The 24,121-nt window shown below is 39.8% G+C and overlaps 1 protein-coding gene across 3 annotated transcripts in view; it reads left to right on the plus strand.

Moving 5' to 3' along the window:
• palm2akap2 (PALM2 and AKAP2 fusion) overlaps positions 1 to 24,121 on the plus strand; it is a 90,547-nt gene that overhangs the window by 26,123 nt on the left and 40,303 nt on the right. For all 3 annotated transcript variants that reach the window (XM_087843589.1, XM_087843590.1, XM_087843591.1), the window contains exons 4-8: positions 4,268 to 4,389; positions 14,730 to 14,844; positions 15,630 to 15,651; positions 16,432 to 16,557; positions 17,466 to 18,296. In XM_087843589.1, coding sequence (XP_087699715.1) covers positions 4,268 to 4,389; positions 14,730 to 14,844; positions 15,630 to 15,651; positions 16,432 to 16,557; positions 17,466 to 18,296 — 1,216 coding nt within the window. The remainder of the gene's footprint in view (positions 1 to 4,267; positions 4,390 to 14,729; positions 14,845 to 15,629; positions 15,652 to 16,431; positions 16,558 to 17,465; positions 18,297 to 24,121) is intronic.

Raw genomic sequence — 24,121 nt, forward strand, 5'->3', positions numbered from 1 at the left:
GGAAACACCTTGGCCTCCTCTGGTTAGACTGCTGCCCCTAATAAGCAATTGATAATGCATGGATGGATGGCCATTGCCATGTTATGCAAAATGCTATATTATTTGTTTAACACGAACAGATGTGGTGCATAAATCGGTTAATTCGTGTCATTTTAAATGCTCCAAAAGACACTAATACAATAAGCATAACTTCAAGTCAATGGCTTGATTACCTTACAAGTCTTATGGATGAACTCACATTTGGAGCCAGCCATGGTTGTGATAAGTTTGGATTCATTCAAAAGTCATCACAACTCAACTATCCTTCTTATGCCCCCTAAAGATAGATGAAAAACCAAGAGAGGTCAGAATGGATCTTAATCTGAATATGTTTGCTCTATCTGCAGAATCAAGCCCCCACTTATCTTTAATGATCTGTGTACTTTTCTTTCATACAACACAAGTAGGCCTGAACTCCAGATGTAATCAGCATCTGGTCACACAGTTCCATTTAATGGCCATTACCTCTAAGTGCCACGCTGCCAGGCAGCATGAAGCAGGCTTTGTTGAGCGCTCTCTGGAGACCCAGTGGCTTGGGAGAGGAAACGGGAACTAGAGCCCAGAGATTTGATAAGGACCTCTGGGCTGCATGATTCAAGCTTCTCAATGGAGGCGATGATATGAGTCTGGAACTTTGTAAACATCGGCATGACTTCAGAGCAAAGTTTAACCTTGGCCATGAATTCTCTTTTTGAAGCAGTGTCTCCATCTGGGCGTTACATATTTTGATAAATTGGTTATTTCACTTTCTGATGACAAGCACAGACATTCATAACAGCCTGAAACCCTCCCTTTAATAGCCGAGTTCAGAGTGGTTGTGTGTCACAGCTCAACAGGAAATGGAAAGTCTGTTAGACAGCATGAGAGAGAAGCAAAGAGCCGTCTGGTTCTCAGGGGAAACAAGTTATTCACCAATGCTTTTTGATAGCTGAAATGCTACGGAAAGCTGTTATATATATATTATGGTATTGATAAAACTCCACAGTGCTGGTAAGAGGTCAGGCACAAATATAGCCAACCATGCTCCTCTGAATAAGTGATGGTTTCTAAATCATATAGAGAATACCGCTGTGATCTCGATGTGGAATGTGGAATTTGCTTAATGAACTTGAAACTAGCTGTTTACTTTAGAAGTTCACTAATGTTTGTGATGGAAAACTGCAGTGCAAGAAAATCAAACATGGATGGGAAAATTTAGCAGAACATAGTTTTTAAATTGTTCGGTTTAACTGATAACCAGGTTGTGCAACTGCCTTTCTAAATATTTCTGTCATACACTCACCAGACACAGTGCAACTTGCTAGCACCTTATGAACCACTTTTCCCCCCTTCAGAACTCTTTATTGCACACATTTAACAAGGTGCTGGAAACACTGAGATTGAGATCTGGTGACTGTGGAGGCTATTTGAGTACAGTGAACTCATTGTCATGTTCAAGAAACCTGTTTTAGATGATTTGAGCTTTGCAGCATGCTATACACTGTTGTCATAAAGGGATGGATGAAGTCAGCAGCAACACTCAGGTATGCTATGGTGTTTAAAAGAAGCTCAGTTGGTACTAAAGTTACATTTAGTTCAATTCAATTGTTTTATATGGCGCAAAATAACAACAAAGGCTGATTCAAGGTGCTTAGAGCCAAAAGTGTGCTAATAAAAACACCTCTACACAGCAGCCTGAATTGTTGATACAAGGCAGGATGGATCCATGATTTCATGACCTCACCACCTGAATGATGCAGCCAAGATCATGAGACCAGGCAACATTTTTCCAATCGTCTGTTGTTCAATCTTAGTGAGCCCGTGAAATTGTAGCCTGTTCTGAGCTGAAAGACGGTGCACACTGTGCAGCCTTCTGCTGTCCATCCCCTTCAAAATTCTGCATGTTGTGCTTTCAGAGATGCTCTGCATATACAATTTGGCCATTATCATTTGACATTTGCCATCGACAAGGCTTTTTTTCTTTATTGGACCATGTTCTATAAACCCAGAGATCTTTGTGCAGGAAGATTCCAGCAGATCAGCACTTTCTGAAATACTCAGGCCAGCCTGTATGGCTCCAACAAACATGCCACTTTCAAAGTCACTTAAATCACCTTTTTCCCCATTCTTATGCTCAGTTTGAAACGCTGCAGGTCATTGTGACCATGATTATACATGCTTACATGCACTGACTTGCCACCATGTGAGTTTCTAAATATTTAATTAGGTGTGTGTGAGTGTGTGTGTTTGTGTCTGTGTGTGTGCGCGCACGGTGGGGGGAGTCACACGGGTAATTTTCAGCTCTATGACCTCCAGCCAAGCAACAGTTTGACAGTAAACAGCTAAAAGGTGAATCAGAGTGTTCCCGCTCCACTCTGTTGTGGTAACAAAGCAAAGCTCCAGACAGAAACGGAGACATTAATGGCGTAAACAGAGCTCTGGCATTATCTATAAAACATTAAAGAAATCCAGAGCCTGTGTGATGAGAAGATTGGCACCCTGGTTGATTTTCTGTGTTTAATACTGCAAGAACCAGACAAACAAACCTGGGGTTTAATGTGGGGCTTAATCTATATTGTTTAGTCCATGAAATGTAAACACGGGGCTACAGGGACCACATGCAGTATATGGAATTTTTGTGTGCCCGGATATTTCTCTGGAACAAATCTGGAGACAGAAATCGAGACGCAATAAAATACCATAAAACACAGAACAATGTTGTTGGTTTTGTTATTATAAGGCATAGCGAAACAAGAAGTGTTTCTTTAGCTTATTAGTATCTTACAAATCATTTAAACAGAAAGAGAGAGACAGTAGAAAATCTGCTTCATATTTTATCCCTGTTTAGTCTAATTTGAGAAATGTTTGTGCACCAAAATACCATCTGTCTCTTCACACAGCAGTAAAATGATCAAAGGAACATTTTTCACTAAACTGCTTGTTTAGTAAAACTTAATAGAAAAGCACCACGCTCACAGTGAATGTACTTAAATTTCTTTCCTTTTTTGGAATTCGAGAAAAAATAAATTTGTTATAGTTCACAGAAAAAAACACCCTTAGTCGAAGAAAACAACCTTGACTGTACATGATGATATTTAGCCGACAAAGCGCTTTTATAACGCATGTTCCTAAGAAAATAACGTTGTTTACATCACGGAGAATGGTTGCTGTAGCTCTCTCGGGCTTGTGGGATTCGCCTTTAACAAAGAGTAGTTTCCTACGAGTAGCAGCTGAGTTCAGAGTTCCTGTGTTACATAAAAACTCCTACATGTTTGGTTATTTGTTCTAGCTGTGCTCGGCAGTGATTAGAGGAATCTAGCCCCCGTAACGGTGCTCCGGTGGCAGCATGTTTAACAAAAACACACTATCACAAAGATGCTGATGTAGTGTTTGATGTAGTCTGCTGATCTCCACAATCTGAACAGGTCGACAACCTTTTCTGCTCTAAACATTCTCATTTGGTCATTTGAGAAGACTCTATGCACCATTAGACCAAGTGTATCCAAATAGTAAAGTAGGAGTGTACCATAAAGGCCTTATCAGTTAACAGGCTTTCAATGTGGCTGACATTTATTAGAGCTAACAGTTACTCACTGGATTGATTTGACAGACAAATAATCACAACCTTTTTGTCAATTATTAATTGATTCATTGCCTGGTCAAATAAAGCACTCTGGCATGCTTTATTACATTTTATTTATTACATTTCTTTCTTGTCAGTTCTAGAGTCTAGTGAAAAAAATGCATCTGTGCTTCTAGCTTTTAAACCTTTGCATCTCTATTTCCCACCAACCTCTGTTTATATGCTAAGCCAACCAGCTGTGGAGTCATGGCATCGTGATCTTCTGATCAAACAGGAAAATAGGTTAATCTATTCCAAAAGCAGTGGTTAAACTTGTGTGAACTTATGTCAGAACAACTCAGATTGATTGTTACGTATTGGCAGCCTGTCTGTTCTTGTAAATTAGATGGGGATTATCTGCAAACCTTAAGTCTGAGAGTGATTGCACCCTGGTGGGTCATTGCTGGGTCTCCTTCCACCAGTGGTCATCCAGAGGTTGAGAGTATCATATGCTCAGCCTTGTGGACAGCCACTTGCAATTAGTTGCAGGCAGCAAAACAAAATTCAATACAATTACCAGTATACCACTGATTTGTTTCTAGTCACAAGAAGGTTCCCATTCTATTTGTACTCTAGAGTGACTGAGCCATTGCGTGAACTGAAACCAGCATTTCTTTGTGTCCGCAGTCCAAAGCTATGCGTGAGCGGTGGCTGCTCCAGGGCATGGGAGTGGAAGAAGAGGAGGCACGGCGGAAACAGCTGGAACAAGATGAAGAGCAAGGGAAGAGGCTGGAAGACATGATACACAGGTACAACACATGCAGTTACGAGGCTTGGGTTTAGTTTGCTCTTCATGGGCATTTGGGCAGTGCTGCTGATTATCTTCTGTTGTGGTTCGCGTACAGTGCAGGACATAATACATTTGAAGTGGGATTAAACAAAAGGCAGAGCTGATATTAAACAGATGTAAGCAGCTGATTAGATTAATATTAACAAAAGTTGTCACATCCATTTTTTTAATACCGAGCATTTGTTTTTGTTGTTGGCACTCTGCAGCCAATTTGACATATTTCCAAGAATATAAGTTTTATTATCCCTTTTGCTTCTAGTCTTATATGTAGTCATCAAATAAGGGCTTTTTTTTTTTTTTTACATCTAATTCACAAAGAACACACTGGACATGCAAAAAAAAAGGGACATAGGAGGAAGAGAGTGAGATACATTTAAAGAATCAAAATAGAGTGATGTGACTCTTTTTGTGCTTCCTGTCTCTGTGTCTCCGGGAGGAGCTTCCTGATTCCCATCAAGTATAGCTGTGAGATAGTCACTTATTCCCCAGTGAAGTTGGGGGCATGAGATCATGAATAAAGTCCCAGCCAGTTCTTGCTATTGTGATTCTGGGTGTGAGATTGGGGTTGGGCTGCAGCTTTTCTTTCCTGAGACAGACAGAAAGCAGCAGAAAGCAGAGGCTTTGTCTGATTTCTAGTACTGCTTAATAGTAATGACGTAGACGCTGGTGTGCAATAAAATGAAACTGCACAAAATAGACGAATGAGGTCTTTTCATTCTGGATACAAATTAAAAATGTAAAAAATATGTCCACATGAAATGGCCTTAAAATAATGTTGATATCCCCATATTTGGTGGATATCATATAATAATGTATGCATGCTCAATGGTACAGAATTCTTAGTGAGAAGAAAATAGGGGGTTCTCCTCTTTTATTAGGGAAGAGAAACAGGAAGAAGCATGAAGCAGTGGAAACTGTTAATGTTGTATTTGGGAAAAAAGAAAAAGAAGAGGAAAAAATATTCACAAAATATTCTGCCAACAAAAACTATCATGGATTCATAAAGAGTAAAGCTTAGCAGCATAGCAGGATAATGGCCTGTAAAAACATATCAGTTAAAATGCAGTGGAGAGTCGTTGTCTCGTAGCTCGTGTATAGGGGTGAGTGAGATCGGAGCACGCTCCGAAAATCAGGCTTGAGCAAAGGCTCTGGGTGAATTTGGCATCAATGAGTGAGGCTCACTCCACCACCTCATTTATCAAATCTCTGTATGAAAGAGACTCTGTTAGCTACCGTAGGTTATCACTGCTGCCGAAATAACATCAACATGAAGCGTTGTCACGAACTCCAGGATAACATTTGCTCTTCTATAAAGAGAACAGCCGTGAATGGTCACAGAGACAGCTTTGTAGGCCAGAGTACAGTTGTGATGGTGAAGCTGCCTCACGTGAATCACTTCATTCAGCTGCAGCTGAATAGAGTTGCTGTCTGATTTTTATTTTTTTTTAATATTGCAGTTGTGGTTTTAATTAGTTACAAAAGCAATTAAACTGTAAAGATTATTGTCTGCAGTCTGGTTTCACTCTCCTACAGTCCAGCCTTTTGAGCTAAATCAACTCCAGCTTTATTTATCTCTGCAACATGAAAACAAAGTGTTGCACAGCAATCACAAGTGACAGTCAAACTCCTAGACAACTGTGTGGCATTGGAGATTTTTTTGAATTCTGCATTCTCAAATCCTAAAAATACACACTGAGTTAGAACAACCGCAGTTAGCTCCAATAACAGCAACAGTGGGCCAGAAAGTCCTGAAGGCCATACTTTTCTTGATTCCCAGAAAGTTTTGGAGTAAATGTAGAAGTTGGTCAATGCCTTGTTGTCTTGCATACTAATCCTTTGTTTCACAAGGTAGACGGAGACAGACAGACAGACAGACAGATAGACAGATAGACAGATAGATAGATAGATAGATAGATAGATAGATAGATAGATAGATAGATAGATAGATAGATGTGAATCAGGGTCTCAGATGGCTGCTGAAAAGTGCTTTAAGAGGAGCTCAGCTGTTTGGCATTAAAATCTCAAAGCTTTCAGAAAACAACCTTTTCCAGTGGGTAAAATAAAGCCACAGTGCTTGTGTGTGGGTGTTTGAGGAGTGTCTTTATAGTCACACAAATCCTAAACCTGAAACCCGGTAATGAAAACATTGTACACAAATAAACATGAAAAAATAAGTGTATGGCCACCTGAATGAGAGGCAGATGATGCATCAGAGGAAATTACTTCATAAGTATAATCAAATGGAACTCCCACACAGTCGTGCTTACTGCTGAAATATTTATTAAATTATAATGTTTCAGTCTGCCCGTCCTAGATTGTAGGTAGATTGATACCATATTAGCATTCTCTTTTATACACACACACAGGTACACACACGCAGGAGCTAATCAGTTATCACATTATCCAATCAGAAAAGCAGATGACTCAGTGATTCAATAAATACTTTAGCAGTAAAGGAGACGGCGTATAAAATTAAACATCAACAGTAGGAAAAAAGTGTGATGTTGTGGTGGGAAGGTGGAAGATATTGAAGGACTTCCTGCTTTTAACACAAGCTTCAGTGGACACTTTAAAGACCGAACAAGACAAAGACACAGCAGTTGCTCTTTTAGAGATGCTTGTCTCATTTCATGCACCGGAGAACACGTAAAGAAAAAAGAAATATAGAAAGAAGAGGAACAGCTGTGCTGCTTCCTGAGCATTAAATGCAATATAATAAGTGTCATTGGATAGTCCAAAGGAACAGACAAACCTAATGTAAACACATCACTAAATAAGAATTTGGTTAACATTAGGAAAGTATCAGCACTGACTAGTTTTGACCTTCAACTGGTGATCACGTAAAGTAAAGGGGGGGTGGTGGGGTTCAGTGGTATCTTTGTGTAGGCCATTTCATCCACATACAGTACTTGGACAGCACAGACAGGAGAAAGGAGAAGACGTTAACTTTGCAGAGCCTGGAGAACACACAGACACAAGGAGACAGAATGAGAGAGAGTGGAGGCAGCAGTGGTAGTTTTACAGATATCCCTATCATTACATGGACAGGCTAAGTAAACACAGAGAGGAATACAGCACTGTGACCCGAGCTGTACCCACACTGTGCTGCTTTTGGATCATTGCTTGTTTCATGTTGCACAGACAGCGTTGTGCGGATGTCGCTGTCACTGTTGGGGAAACGTGTGGTTTTGTTTTATTTTTTATGTACAGCTTGTCCTCCTACATATTCAAGACATGAAGAAATATGGTTTAATCTTTTTTAGAAATCAGAAAATAGCTTCACTAAAAGAATGCAGGTTTTGAATTCAAAGGTAGGCCAGCGCAGTCTTTATTTAAACATGTAGAGCGCGTACGTGTGCACAATCTCACTTTTCTATTTGTGCACTCGCTAGGACCATTTTCCCTAATTTTCCCAGTAAATCTGCAGTGACCTCCATTGCACAGCAGATCAATAATGTTCCATCTTTTCATCACCTTGACTAACTATCAATAGATTACCAGACCAGAAAATCTGCAAGTGCAAAAGAGGCAAATGGGGACACATGAGGTCCAGCTGGCAGTCTGACTATAGCAAAATATACTTATTGCAACAAGCCCAGTGAAATGCCCTGTGCTGTGTTACATAACGCTCCAAGAGTATTTGTCTTTTGCCTCGCTGTGGCAGTATGAGAGCAGTTTCTATCTGTGTTTCAGTTCAGATCATTCCACTGCAGTTTCAGCTTGTAGAGTTCACCATATCAGCATTTCACAATCACACATTTGCCTCAGCTGTAAAACCAGACGAGACAGAAACCATTTTAGCTTGAGCCAAATGTGACTGCCATGAAAACAAAGTCTTTCCTCACCATAACTAAATTAAAGGCCAAAATTAGTCTCTCGGTGTGACATATTTGAGACAAGAACACCAAGCTAGAATCAGCTAGAATAGAATAGTTAGTAAATTCCTTACATATTGTGGGTGGGACACCAAAAAGGAAAGACTGAATTGTGTTTATTGTGTGCTACATTGATTTTCTCTTCCACGGATGTTACATTGCAGGTTTCAACATAAATACTTTATAAGTTAAATTTGAGCTAGAACAGTTAACTTGACCGAAAGTAGTCAAAAGTAATTTGATAAGGGATAAATTTGTTTAGTTTGATAACAACAATACTTTATACCCTCTACTTCTCAGGTGTAGTGATTTTGTTTTGTAGCTGGACTATCAGCATCTATAAAACAGTTCATTAAATGTCTACATTTAACTCACTAAAAAACATCGCAAGAAGTCATAGACTTTATTAAAACTGTCTAAATTCCTTAAAATCATCAACCTTTTTACTGTTATTTAATACTTATACATCTAAAATATAGTGTTTTTAAGGTTATAGACAAACCCCTTTCAATTTGCAGCAAGCTGGGAGAGCCAATGTATTTTGTGTTAAATCTACATCATAGGTACATTGTAATTTATGCCTAAATTATGCTTCTGCTGTGAATCTGAGTTTGCGGTGTATCCCGCTTAAGTAACCATTGCCATTGCCAGGTGTGCATTTACAACACATAAGTATAAATCCACTGTAAAAAGCCTGCACTTTACACATCAACTTGCACTCCTGTCTGTTTCACTTCCTGTCAGCCGTCAGTTTTCCTTCCTTTGCACTCACATTAGTTAAATTCATCTATGAACATTTATCCAGTCAGCCTCCCCAGTTTATACTCCCTGATGTTTCAGTCTGTCAGTTGACAGATCATCTGTTTTCCACCAGCTTCTAGTGTCTCCATTGTTCAAAGTACAGTAGATGTCATCATGTGTTCATGCTTCCTGCATGTATGACCCCTGCCCAAATTAAAGATTTTGATTATTTCCCCTCATATTATTGTGGTGTATATGCTTTGCATTTGTGTCCATACGTCTTGCCTTTTCTTGCTCTCTGTAGCACAATCTGTGACTGTAAACAACTGAGCAGATTAAGACTTATGCAGCATAATGCATCTTTAACTTTGTGTGCGAGCTTTAGCACAGGACAGTTAATCATTCAAGCAGAAAGGATCAAAGAGCTGCATGAGTTACAGCTGCCCTGTGTGGGTGTGTGAATGCAGGCTATAAAATGATCATAACCAAAGAGTAAAAATAAGAGATTACAGAGCTGGAAATGGATCATGTGCAGCTTGCATCTTCGCCAAGTGATTTGACTCGACAGAACAACACTCAGGAGGGAAACAAGACAAAGTCAGGGTCTGAATATAGATTTCTGGGCCTGTGTGTACAATCTTAAAGAGTGATTTCACTCTTTGACTACATAATGTGTGGGAGTAATGGTTTTGTGAGTTAGCAAATTTAAAATGGAAAGCAGGCGTTTCTTTTGGAGTAGGGAAAAGAAGACGAGAGTCTTCCATCCTACTAACCTATTTATGTGGCTAACTTATGTGTTGTGCTAAATGTTTTTGTTTGTTTGCATTTGAATTTCAAGGCCAGTGATACTAATTGGTGCTGAGTCAGTTTACCAGCCTGCACACTCAGGATGCACACAAATACAGAATTAAAAGAACACTGACAAACAATTATATCTAATTAAAACCTTAGAGCACACTATAAACCAGTTATTATAGGCAGCACAGTGGCTCAGTGGTTAACACCATCACATCAAGAAGGGCCCCCATTTGAACCAAGAAACCAAGTTAGGAGCTTTCTGTGTGGAGTTTGCAAGTTCTCTGGCTTCTCCTACCCTTGAAAACCACACTGTGTTAACCCTACCTATGTGCAGCCTACCCTACTGTATATGTATTTATACCTTCAACCTCCTCGCTGTTCTAAATATTGAAAAGCTATAAACTGAAGTACAGCTTCACTTATAAATACACGATGTGGTTGGAGCTTCTTCCTCTCTCGTCCTCTCAGTGTCTCATTGCTTTGTCTGTTCCTGTATCTCTGACAGCCTGCGTGCACATGAATGCATGCTCTCACACACGCACACACTGAAACAGATGTCGGCTCTTCCTCCTCTTGTGTGATGTGGAAAGCAGTTGCTGCTGCCCACCCAGGCGTATCCATGGCAACTGGACTGTGGTTGGCTGACAAGGCGGGGACAGTGACATCACTGGTCTCATTCAAGGAGTGCCACAGAGATAATAATGCTGCTGACTTCTTTTGTAGAAGAAGTGTAGCAGGAGAGTTAAAGTCATGAGCCTGGTTCTCTGTCTTTCCCATCCTAAAACAACTAGCTTTCCAGCTATAAGCACTTCATTTTACTTTTTTTATTTTGTTTTTCTGATTTTCACAAGTCTAAATTTATTTGATGGATATTCTTAATACTAATATGTTAAATATTATGGTGTTTTACTAATAATTAACAAGTAACAGACTTCATATAGAGTCTGGGATTAGGTACAACAGCTGCAGTTTTTACTCACTGAAAAACTACCCACCAGTGTAACAACCCTCTCACCCAAAACTAAAGTTTACGGAGTTTTATTGTTGGCATGTTAAAAGTTTCCCCACTAGAGGGTGCCAGACACCCACATCACTAATGCCAGTGTCACTCTGTCTTTACTTTTTTGCCCGCATTGCTAGAGATCATGCATTTGCAAAGAATAGACTAGTTGTGTGAAGGGTGTTTACACAAATGTCCCGACATTAGTTTGAACCAAAGATTTCACATTTGGTGTCACCTCTTCATAAGATTTGATTTGACATTCAGTCCAGTCCTTTTGTAATTTGGCAAACTTCATCCTCCCTTGCTTTCTTGCCTTAAAAATGGCGACTTGACAGCCACCCTTCCATTGAGACCATTTCTAATGAGGCATCAGTGAACAGTAGATGATTTAGCTGAAGGTCTGGATGCATCTTTTGGGTCCTGTATCAAGATATTGATATATTTCTTTCCTATTTCTTAAGGAAATTACTTTCAGATGCAACTCATCTAATGTAGATTTTTAGCCCTGTCATTTCTTCATCTGTCCCCCTCTTTTCCAGTTTCCTCAGATTTTTTTAAGCACACATTGCACATCATCCTAAATAACGTGTATATATATATATATATATGTATATAGATGCTTTCTGCTAATGGCTCTTTTGGGAATCACATTGTTAATACAAAAAAGACTATTTTCTATCTGTCGAACTGTTATCTTTGCTATTTCCCATAGATTCAACAGAAAAAAGTGAATAAATTATGGTTGTTTTTTTGTTTTGTTTTTTGTTTGTTTGTCTTTTACAAACAAAGTGCCTAAGGATATCATTTAAAAGTGAATAAAGCAAGAACTTTGAAAGACCTTTAGAAAGCCTGAAGAACTATTGCTCAAGACCAGTTTAAAGATTTTTAAGTAAGCCTGATTTCTTGGAAATAAAATATAAAGAAATTAGACTTTTTCACTATACCGTACACTACCTGACATTGTTAAAATGTAGCAGGATGAGAAAACTGTGTCCAATGTCCTGGCAAAAATCTTGCTTCTCTTCCATTTTGACAAGACCTCTTGCAGCTCAGAGGAAGCTGAAGTAAAATCCTTTTCCCACTAGAAAGGAAATGAGCTCTGGGGGAGCTGGAAAGAGCAGTCACAATAGTGGCAATAGCTTGTAGAGACATCTACTGTGGTTAGATAATTCCTACTGTAGGTAAAAGCAAAAGATTTGGGAATCTTTAATTTCCTTTGTACCACTGTACAGTTTATGTGTGCGTGATCTAAACGCCACAGTACTCTGTATGTTTAGACTCTTTAGACTTTTAAACCAATATTTAATCTTCAATTTGCAGCAGTGTTTTTTCTTGGGTGTTTTGACTTCCAGATGGCAGTTTAGTTGTGACGTTTGACAGGATAACATCTGGAAGTTTGATGCTCTAACACCTATGTGGGAGTGCATGGTACTGAGTCACAATTATTCAGTGTATCTGAGCAAAGAATGAACAGTGTGACTTCATCACAAATCACAGGAAGTTCAGTTTATTCAGTAGCCATATTTATACAATCAGCTCTGGCCTCTCGACTGCTAATTAGACGTGCCACTAATTACATTTCTCCAGCTTGTACAATTTTCAGTTCCATCAGGCGTCAGCAATATAAAAGCAGTTTGACAGATGTTAAAGTAAATTTCTTTACTTCAATGCAGTCATTCTGAAAAATAACAGTTTAATTAAAAATGTTTTAGTAGGTTAGAATTGCAGAAAAAAAAACGTGTGAATATAATCAGGGACACTGTAACAGTTTACATTAAGGTAGCTGTTTCTTTGCATTCAAATAAGTAATATATTAGCTCCTTATTAGGCAAGCATTTATGCCTCATTCTGCATCATGACTTATACCTCTAGTCGTGAGAAAGATCTTACTTTGAATGGGGAACAGATTCTGAATTCGAAAGACCTCAGCTGTAAAGTTGGTACCTCTTTATAAAGCCGTTTTCTGTTTGGAAATAGGAGTCATTCAGAAAAATGTTGGTGTAAAGAAGTGGTTTACAGTGACTTATACGGAAACATAATCCCACATACCAGATTTTAAAAATCCCAGCTAATTGCTTTAAAGGGATGGTGGCCCTGTTGCACCAAAGCCCAGTGTAAGAAAAAAAATGGATTATTTTGAACTGTGAGTCATGCTAATTGACTCAAATGGACGCTAAGAATAAAAATATGGAGTCAGAAAAAGATCAAAGGTCACTTATAGTAATTAACTTTTGTACCTTAAAATAACGTGTGGCCTTTTTCTATTTTTTCCACGTTGTGACCTTGTAATATCGCACATTGTTCTTTCATAAACAGATAAAACTGATTGTATGACATATTCATATGATCATTTTTAGACATTCATGCTAAGATTAGTGTGCTACTTAAAAACATAATAATTACACATTGTGGTGCAGTCCTTGCCTCTAGGTTCAGTGTTGAGTAATTGTTTCTCCTCCTATCAAGGCTAGAGTTAAAGATAGAGGATCGCTGACTGCGGTCATTTCTTCCAAATATGAAGATGGGAGAAAATGCTCACAAGTTACTTAAAACTTAATACGCTAAATAAATCCAAAAAAAGCCCCAAATGTTCCACTTCATCATGAGTCAGATATGCTGTATTATGATCATCGGTACACACTGATAAGATGCTGGGTCTTTACAGAATAGAGAGTGGTTTTACAACAGCTGCCTTGTATTTTGCAATATTTGTTACATGTTTTCTGTAGCAAAGGCAGACCTGTTATTTTGGAGTACCCAGACCCCTGAACTGTATTATTTCAAGCAACACTGACTCACCGGCACAGTTAATTAACAGCACAGCACATAAGCTAATTATTTTGCTAAGAAACTAGTTTTCACAGGAAAGCAACATTTCACATAGAAGTACTAAAAAAACAGATTTTTGCAATCTGCATATTTACCACATCAATAAAAAAGGTTTATGAGCTCATATGAATGAAGTGTCCTTGAGCCTCACAGTAAGTCTTTGTACTGCTGCAGTGCTCTTCAGTTAGCTGAAGGTGAACCTGGGTAGCAACGCTGACAGACGGTGATGTATAGACTGTGTTTTTCCTTTTTAAAAAAAAATATTTCAGGTTTTCAAGTGACTATTGACAATACAGTGAAAGATTTTCAAAGCAAATCCTCCAAAATATCTAATCAGATATATGTGGTCTACTCATTCTAACAATCAGTGCACTTGTTTCTGTAAACTCCTTCAGATAAGATAAAGTGTTCATGGTCGAAGGTGCAAACGGGACGACTGACCTCTACTAATTCTTGACTACTCCGGGAGAATTGTTGCTAGCATTGTTGTGAGCCATAATGTGTCTTTTACATGATGTCACACACATTGACTCACAAATTCCTGATGTCCCAGGGGATTGTATCCTGAAGTAAGGAAGCTTGGTCCTCCTCCCTTACTGCTTCCTAGTATTGTTGTTGCATCCATCTCTTAAATGTCCACGTGAGCATTATGTGTGTACTTCCATGTGAACATTTTAGGTGCAATTTAAAGGATGGCAGTAATGACTTAACAGTCCTTAACAGCCATTTGTTTAAAAGAAGTCATAATTAACTGAATGTATTTGCATTGCATTAAGCCCTCTGAATAGCAAAAGCAGAAACATGTTGTTATCATAGCAACAGAGAGAAATGGTTCATAAACCTGCCGAAGGAGGATGTGGAGTTTTTCCTGTTGTACAAAGCTTTTAACCAGATGATGGCATGTTTTTCTTTGCAAGTTCTTTAAAAACTACCATATCTACCTGGTCGTTTCTCATGTTAAGCATCTGGATGATATGCTGATGAAAATTGTGAACCTGACAATGAGCCACAGTTAACTTTGGATTTGTCTCTTGTGTTTTTGTGTATTTATAGGCTCGAGTCTGAAATCGGTGCACTCGAAAGTGAAGAGTCTCAGATTTCAGCCAAGGAGCAAGTTCTTCGAGAACGCCTGAAGGAGACAGAGCGCTCGATAGAAGACCTGCAGAAGGTATAAAAACATGAAGTGATTCAGGCAGTGTTGAATCAATACAGACTTACTATACCCCAGCCCTGCTCAGGATGTGCAAGTCTTCTTTTAGTAGTTCAACAGCTCATTTTAATTTACCAGCTGTGCTTTAGGTCATGGTAAATAGTATTCTGAATAAACTAACAAGTAAACAAACTGCATTAAAAGTGCTCAAAAAAGATGGTCGCGCAATGTGTGATCAATAGTTTTTTGACTCCGATGATACAAGAAATGTGAATAATCCCTTTTGCACTTCTGCTTCACTACTGCTATTTGACCACTGCAACATGCCCATCTTCAGTTTCATATTGATTCTCAAAAATGCACTGTAATCAAACATTAGCTTTTGTTTTTGTTTCATGTTGACAATAGTCAGTTATAATTAGAGCTGCAGCTATGACCCAAGCACCTAACACCAGTCTTCAGTGGAGGAGTGCATAGTTTCTGAGACTGAAAGTGGCACACTGGGTTATGAGTCTCTTTTTTTCCCACACTCATAAGGTTATGCACTGTAGATTTATCCCGCAGGGTCAGTTTCTCAGTGGAAACTTCTATTTCCTGCACATTTTCAGGCCACATCAATGCAATCCTTGCTCAGTAGCCATTCTATTTACCACATTTAGCTCCTTAGAGTTTGTTCTCATCCCCAAACTTGTTGGACTCAAGTAGCACCGAAAGTTGTAAACACAAAAATACAGAATTGACTGCTGGTGCACACTTTCCCCCAAAAAACGAAGTTCAAACTTTTTGTCTTTTCTCTCTTTCAGAGTCTGATGTCGCAGGATGAAGGTATGGGCAATGACACCCGTGTGAGCCTACAAACATAGACATGTTAACTGAAACTGCACAGAGTGAGGTGTGTGTGTGTGATGTGTGCATTTGTGTGTGTGGATAATAGTCTCGCTGAGGCAGGAGAGATGCAAGCCAGAGCTCGCTCCTGAACCCCCAAACACACACTAGCAGAAACTACATAGACACGAAAAAGCACTCAAAGAGCACGCGGCTCAGCGAGACTATTGAAGCTCACACACACACACACACACACACACGCACAAGGCCATGACTCTGCAGCCTGCAGTCACTGGCTTTATCCTCATCCCATTCACCAGCAAGCCCTGTAAGCCCCAACAGCTTTGTTCCTGCTGTCACACACACACATAGACACACAAGAACACACACAAAGCAGTAACATTTACACAAATACGGACACACACACACACTTCTGCTGCATAAGCAACGAACCTCAGGGGTACTAGAGTTGCTGCGGACAGAGAAACAGAGCTGAGGAGAGTTAGATGGTGTGTGTATGGGTGGGTGGATGTGTTGAATAGAGGCGGGCAGGGTCACACATGGGTGTGGTTAGTTACCCTGTTGTGAGGCCGGACTGTTTGTGTGTTTTTGTATCAGGGTGGACTCCACATCATTGAGGTGTGTGTATGCATGAATACCCGGTGTGTGTTTGTGTGTATTGGCATGTAGCTAATGTAAGTGTGTGTGTGTGTGTGTGTGACTCACAGCCTCACAGCTTCATCTCATTGTCATTTCCCCTCCTGTGCTCCTGCTCACTAGATGCCACTGGCTGCATGTCTGCTCCTCTCTCGGACCGCATGGACCCCGATCCCAACCACCTCGCCCTGGCCACGCAGCACCAGACCGGCCCACCTGCCCTGGGCGACAACGCCAGACCAAGACCTGGTAAGACTAAGGGAGGAGAGGAGGGTAAGGGGGGGGGGGGGGGGGGGGGTGGAGAAGAGAAGAGAGAGTGAGGGAGGGAGGAAGGGAGGACAGGACAGGACAGTTCTGGGCCTCAGCCAAGTTGGATTATAACCTGCATAAACTCACACGGAGTCTGAAGCGGCACCGATACGTTTTCTCTAAACTAATCAAATCTCATAAACTTTTTTAAGTTAACTTAACACATGTATGGAAGCACATGGGCTTTGGTGCTTTTCATGATTGTCTGTATTAGAAAACGTGGAAATTTAATTATAATAATGTAATGGATTATGTATTAGTAGGTGCTAACACAAGGTCAGCTTTGTATCGGTTGCGGAAGCCACATTATTCTTTACACAGGGAAGATACTGAGAGCATGGGGAAACTATTAACATAGCTTTTTACTTATCACCTTTAAAAAAAAGTAGGGGGAAACATATAAGTTTCACTACTATGCTTTACAATGCTGCAGATTTTGAGGTAAGGAAAGATCTACAAAATAAAATCTCAGCTTCTAGGGAACTGTGGGAAACGTGTAGTATAAAAAATATTAAGCTTCAATTCATATATTTGTAGAATGCCAAACCATTTGTTCAGGCTTTGATCGAGATATTTTCCTTTTATAGTTTGATTAATTTTTGAGAATAAAATAAAATCCTGGTTATGTGTTTTTTTACTAATTGCACATTAAGCAGTAAACAGAAAACACTATGTCCCTGTCCTCACGCCTCACTTCATCCACTTTTTTCCCTCCCATCATCCCCCCTTCCCTTTCCTCACTCCAATCCCAAACCCCTCCACTGGTCCCCCACCCCTTCACTCTTCCTTCCTTGTTCCCCACTCCCTTTTTGCATCAAATCTTCCCTTCTCCCTTCCCTTCTTAACAGCCATGTTTGCCATGGAGATCAACGTGCAGCACGACCCGCAGACGGGTGAGCAGCGCATCCTCTCGGCCAACCGCGTGAACCCGTTGGATGCAGCTTCACGTGGGGTCAAAGTCTACGACGATGGCAGAAAAGTGGTCTATGAGGTCACTTCCTCTGGGGGCGTGTCCACCACCACCGTAGAGAATGGCTGGAGCTCTGAACAGGTTGACCAGCTAATCCAGAGAGCTGCCAGACCTGTAGTACGAGGCGGGGACGGCGGGAGGGGTCAGGTGACAGTGACTCCAGCTGCCCCACAGGCGTACGTTTCTCCAGCAGATGTTGATGATCTGTCCCCACCCTCCTGTGCCCCGCCATCCATCCCTTCTAGCCCACCAGCCCAGGTTACACTCCAGAGGGAAACCCGTCTGGGCATGATGCCCCCCTCCTCTGCTGCTGTCACGACCCAACCAACATCCTCAGGCCACCCGGGCACCGAGCTCACTTCCCCGCCCCAGGCCAGCGTGGAGCACCCAGTCACCATGGTGTTCCTTGGCTACCAGGACGTTGAAGACATGAGCGAGAGCAGACAACTGTTGGGATTCGACGGCGCTGTGAAGGCTGAGGTTGTTCTCATCGATGAAGATGATGAGAAATCACTGAGAGAGAAAACAGTCACCGACATTTCCATCATCGACGGCACAGCAGCAGACCTCGTGTCGGGCCGGCCAGTCACATCTGAAGCTGTCAGCACCGAACTGTCTTCTGATGGCCGTGAGCCTGACAGTACCTCCTCACCCCCTGCAAATCCAGAAGCCAACACGGTCCCCCCACCCGGCCTCACCCCTGCTACAGGTACAGACAAGAGGAAACGCTGCCAGTGCTGCATCCTCATGTGACTGAATCTTCTCCCTTCTTCCACCCTTTTATTATTACCCTCTTCTCCTCTGTCTTTGGATGATTACTAACAGAAGCCCTGCCTTCCTCCTCCTCCACCTCTGGACTCTGATCGGCTGGCACACTCATACACGCATACACGCTCTTGTCTGACTGTTGACTTTTTACTCAGTTGCATTACCACCTCTACATCTCTTCTCTTTCATTATCCTCTCTGTCAACACGGAGGCTCTTTCTTTCCATCTGCCGTCTCCTCAGACAACACAGAATATTTCGGAAATTCATGCAGGAAGCAAGCTGCTGTATTGCTGCTATACTTGTGGTGAAATCAGACAGAGAGATGGACAAAACTGATACTGGTTGACAAACAGCTTAAAGAGGGTCATACAAAGCCAATCTCAGCGGTCAGTAAGACTTTATGGACAATCAACTCACATTGATATGCTCTCTAACCAAACAGTATGTCTGGTTCTAAGGACAATCAAGCTCATCTCCTTTATTAAGCCAGTTCTTAAAATATTAAAAAAGACAAACACAGCCTCAGTTATATATATTTTTTACTTCTTTACTCACTCACAACCCTCCCGCTGTTGTTTTAACACATAAGACACATAAACAACCACACACGCGACATACAAACTCAAACAACCAACTCCTTTCCTTGCGCAGTCTCTCACTCATGAGGAAGGAAAGGTGGGTACTCGTTGCCTTGGTTTCTTTATGTGCCTCTTTCATTCTACCACACTGATAGTCCTAACAGAGATTAGAAGTAATTAGATATTAATTTCTTTTTTTAATTAGCTAGCTAATTTTTTTTTTGTTTTTTGAAACTTAAAGGACTCTGAATTGTTGAGACAAAGTTTTCCTCCAACGGGAAACCGAGTCTTTGATGCTGTAGTTAATTTCTCTCTCTTTCTCTCATCCATCTGTCTCCATCTTCCTCTCTCTCTGTCGCTCGTTCTCTCTGGTGTTTCCTCCATTGACTTCAGCTATTCCACTGCTGAGGTCATTTCCTCTGATTCTGGCACTTCCTAACTCAACAGCCAATGAGAAGCTGTGGAACACCTTTTGGCAGCCATTAGGATCTGCACAGTCAATTTTCCAATGTTTCAAAACACTACAGAGCACAGGAAGCTAAGGGCAGCTTAACAAATACTCTGGCAGTGAGGGAACACAGATTTATACCTATAGAAACAACCACTAACAGCCTGGGCACAAACATGTGAATAATGAATATTAATGAGCACTACCACTACTAAATTACAACTATAATAGCTGTGCTCAAATGAGCTTTTAGACAGTGATCATGTGCAAATTACAATCATCGTTTTTTGTCCATTAAATTCACTTCATTGTCTCCACCAGAGATCCATTATACTCTTTCAAGTGCAAAGAGACTGAAAACACTGCCAGCTGTTGCTATAGCCGTCGACCAGGCCCTCGTTTACAAGGGTGCTACAAATTATCAAGGCCTGGTTGTCATTATAACATAGTATATGTTACACTGCATTGGCTTGTTTTCAGAAAAATCTCTCAAAAGCAATTGTGCTCATTCAGTTGAATGATAATGGATGCTCTGGAACAACTTTACTTCATTTAAAGTGTCTTTCATGTTGGGTAGAACAGGGAGGATGGTGGTGCTCAATATAGATCTTTTGAAAAGATTTTTGGAGAGTTAATGATTACACTTTGCCATTGTACCCTGCAGAGAGACAAATGAATGGGGTCACTGAAGCTATAGGGACCAGATAAGAAGCACGTGATTGAAGGAAATGACTGCGCTTTTTCGGCCATGTTGGAAGGTTCTTATGACCCAGATAATTAGATTTAGGGGTATTCTGTGGCTCAGGTGTGCCGCTTGATATAGGAACTATAAACATCATGAATATAACTATATCTAAAACACCGAATGGAACCTAAACTATTTAACTAAAGGGAATAAATTGGACACAGGATGCTAAACAATCTTTTTTTTTTGAGTGCACTATTTTTCTTTCTTTCTTTTTTTTTTTTGCTTTACTTATCCCGATTCTACCGAAGAACATAGTGTTTTTTTCCACACTGTGTACCAACTCTGATCATCACAAATAAGAAACAAAATAGTATTTAACAAAAACTAGCAGATTTCAATAATTGCTTATTTTCTTATGTGGCTCTGTGCACAGCCATACATCCTTTTAATAAACATGCTTCAGTGTGATTGACCACTGCTGGTGTCAGTCAGTCCAGCTGGCTGTGTGATTGGCTCGTCTGGTTTCCAGTGTAGATACAGAATGTAAATATGCTCTATATTCTATTCAGTGATGATTTTATTTTCCACATCTATATAGAGATCTAGAGATAATTATAGTTATTATGGTACTAGGCATTGTTAGAATGTCCTGTGATACCATATAATGACTGAATGAGTGCACACACGAGAGCTTTGTATAATTTCATTCTCTCACTTCACTGCTGTGTGTATTATTAACACCACCCATCTTATGACCACCACAAGCTTTTTTTGGCCAAAAATAAAATAGCCAGATGTACTAGACATAATTATTTTATTTATCTGCACAGAACAAGTGTGAAGGCTGGAGACATTTGCCTGTTCAGATTTACTGAAACATGAACAATTACCTATAGCTATTTGTTTTTAAATAGTGAGGACACTATGCAGAGAAGGGTTTTCTTGAAAGTATAATGTTAGTTTCACTAAAGTGTGAAGGCGATAGGAAGTAAAGCAGAGCAAAGAAAAGAAAGAAACACCTATAAATGAAAATACAAATCCCAAAATAGCAAGACGGATCTTGATATCAGAACCTGACTGATCCAGTTTGCTTGTTTGGGAATGTGCCTGTGTTTTTCATGTAATGCAAAGAGGTATACAGTGTATGAACAACAAATTTGTTGAGTTTACCAGCCCCACTGCCACGCCTGCAGTACTCCTCTGACTCTGTAGGGGTCTCTGTTTTCCTGTCTGCCTGCCCTCATGATTGTATGCACTGTTAAAACAGAAAGGAGCCATTTTCTATTGTTCACACTTCTCTCTCTCTCTCTCTCTCCCCCCTTTCTCTGGTTATGAATTCACACTGTACTCCAGTCTTCACTCTCACTCTCTCGCTCTGTCTTTTCTGATGTCTGTATCTTCTCTCTATCTTTGGTCAATAAAGCTGAGTTTCTCCAGTTCCCCCCTGCTGTCTCTCGCTTGTTGTTCTTTCCATCTATAACTAACATTCACTTTTTTATTGGCTGCTGACAATGAGAGCACAAGCTGTCCTTACTGCACCCAGCTGTTATAATACCCACTGCCACTAACGAGCACGCACTTTGTATTTTCAATGCTCACCTAAGACACTCTGGACATCTACAAAGACACTTTACAGACCAATATATATATCTCAGTTGTGATGGGTTTTTAATAGCATCCCTTTAAACTATACTGAATATAAATACATTTAAAATGCAGTCGGTCAGTGTGAAGGAGAGGAAGGTGTATGATTGTCCACAATTCATACAAACAATTTTAAAAACAGTTTCAATAAGTTAGAAATTAGAGTCACTGTGTAGATGCACATTAGAATAATTGCATAGTATTAGTTACAAATATTCTATACACTATTACAAAATACAACAAAATCTTGAAAATATGGATTAACTGAATGCACAAAATGCATCATTTACAGCATTTTTTAAAATGTGAAATGGTTTGAATTTTGAAGTGGCCTAACTGAGACACTGTAACATGGTGTGAGTCTGTTCCTACAAAAAATATCAGCATATTAATATAAGATGCTGTGCAAGTTTTTTTTTTTATGGATTTCCTTTACAGTATGACTTATCACTGTTTATGAAAATCTGCTCTAGTAGTGCTGCAACAGTCCTACAGGGAGAGATACTGGGAGTATGTGATATCTAATAAAATGATATGATTCAAACGAAAAGGTTGATAAGACAAGTGTTAAGAAAGCATTCCGATTCCGAGAGTAAAAGTACTAATTTTACACTCTAAAAATACTACATTACAGGTAAAACTATAAATGGGACAGTGTATTTATAGCTACAAGAGAAAGAAAAACACTGGTATATAATTAGCATCTCAGTTCTACAACAGTCGATGTAGGTTGGAGCTAATTATTAATCATTTCATTTACTAGTGCTCTAAATATGTGCTTGCAAGTCACACTAATCATCTTTTTTTTTAACTGGAAAAAAATAACACTACTGACAAACATCCATCATCAGGCACAATACTTTCTCCAAGCAAAAGTTCAAACCAATAAATTGTAACAAATGAAAATTTCTGTTTTCACATGTATACGACGGTAGTTCAATCTATAACAAAGCATGATATTGTGCAAGCTGAGCACAGCTACATTCCAGCATTGGGCACAACCTCAGGAAGGTAAGTATTTGAGAAGGTAGATAAGAAGGAATGTAGGAAGGAGGGCAGAATGACTGACAAGCAAATTTACTTTTAGGAAAGTAGCGGGCAGTTACAAGGAAGTACAAGCACACTAAAAGGTACACTAATAAACAGAATCACTTGTCCACTCACTGATTTAATTGACAACTCACAACTTCACAACAGTAAAAGAAAAGGGTGGGGTAGAGAAAAAGAACCTGTCACACTATGAATTTTTCAATACAGAAACATGGACAAATAGTGCTCATAAAGCACACTTCTGTAGGACTAACAGTACATTAGCAAACAGTAAACCCCTCAAATTTAGAGATTTGCTGTGCTGTATCATCGTTGTGGTTTGCAAATCTTTTCCATAAGACATAATTCAGGGTGATAAATGATTCTCTTAGGGAAGTCGTGACAACCAGTATCTGGAAATAGCAATCAGGTTGCATACACACTCTCAGTGCACAGGATGGGTGTGTATTGTGTGATAATCAACAGTAATTGACTTATCTTTAGCCAATGGCAGCCTAGTGCCTTTAACAGAAACCAGGACTGCGGATAATTATTGCACACACAGGCATACTCACACACGACAGGATAATAATACGTGTGCCAAGAGCTACTCCTCTATACGAGCATGCATCATTGAGATGAAGGAGATTTGGCCAGCTTCAAGCCCCCTTATGCACAGAAGTTCCTCTTATATCACCTGAACAGAAGTTCAGTAACACTAAAGCACAAGAAACAGTAATGATGGAAATTAAAAAGGTGGAACTAAGAGTGCACATGGCATAAAATCATTAAAAAAAACCAGCAAAAATGGAAACAAATTCAAAAGAGAAATCATACGACAGATGCAACTAATGTACAATGCAGTCATCCTGAGTTTTAACAGAGTGCCAAGTATTATTTCCTTTTATACTACAAGGTTTATTACAGGTCTACCACTACTGGTGCTGATGCTACTAATTCTGCTACTGCTACCACTGCATGCCACCTTTACTAACACCACTTTCATTAATTTCACAGCTGTCCTTCTTATTGTTCTTTTTAGTTTTTCCTTGCCAGAATGTAGTTGTGGGATGTAAAGTGATATCAGATTAATAAGCAAAAGCACTCACTGAAGTGTAAGGTAGTTTCATGGTGTAGCAGAGTTTAGTATTGAATAGTTTCATCTGTAATGCTTTAGAAATGACATTATATTTTACAAATATTAACAGTAATATGTGCAAAAGCTAAACCATCTAAAAAGCAGCAATAATAGAATGTTAATCAATCAAACTTTTAATCAAACCTTAAAGAACACTAAATCTTTTATTTTAGAACAACAGTAAAATTGCTGCTGCTAACTGCTAACTACTGTAGCTTCAACAGTGGCAAAATTAGCATA

This window comes from Neolamprologus brichardi, chromosome 7, assembly GCF_056152115.1.
Source record: "Neolamprologus brichardi isolate AB-2024 chromosome 7, ASM5615211v1, whole genome shotgun sequence".
Lineage (NCBI taxonomy): Eukaryota > Metazoa > Chordata > Actinopteri > Cichliformes > Cichlidae > Neolamprologus > Neolamprologus brichardi.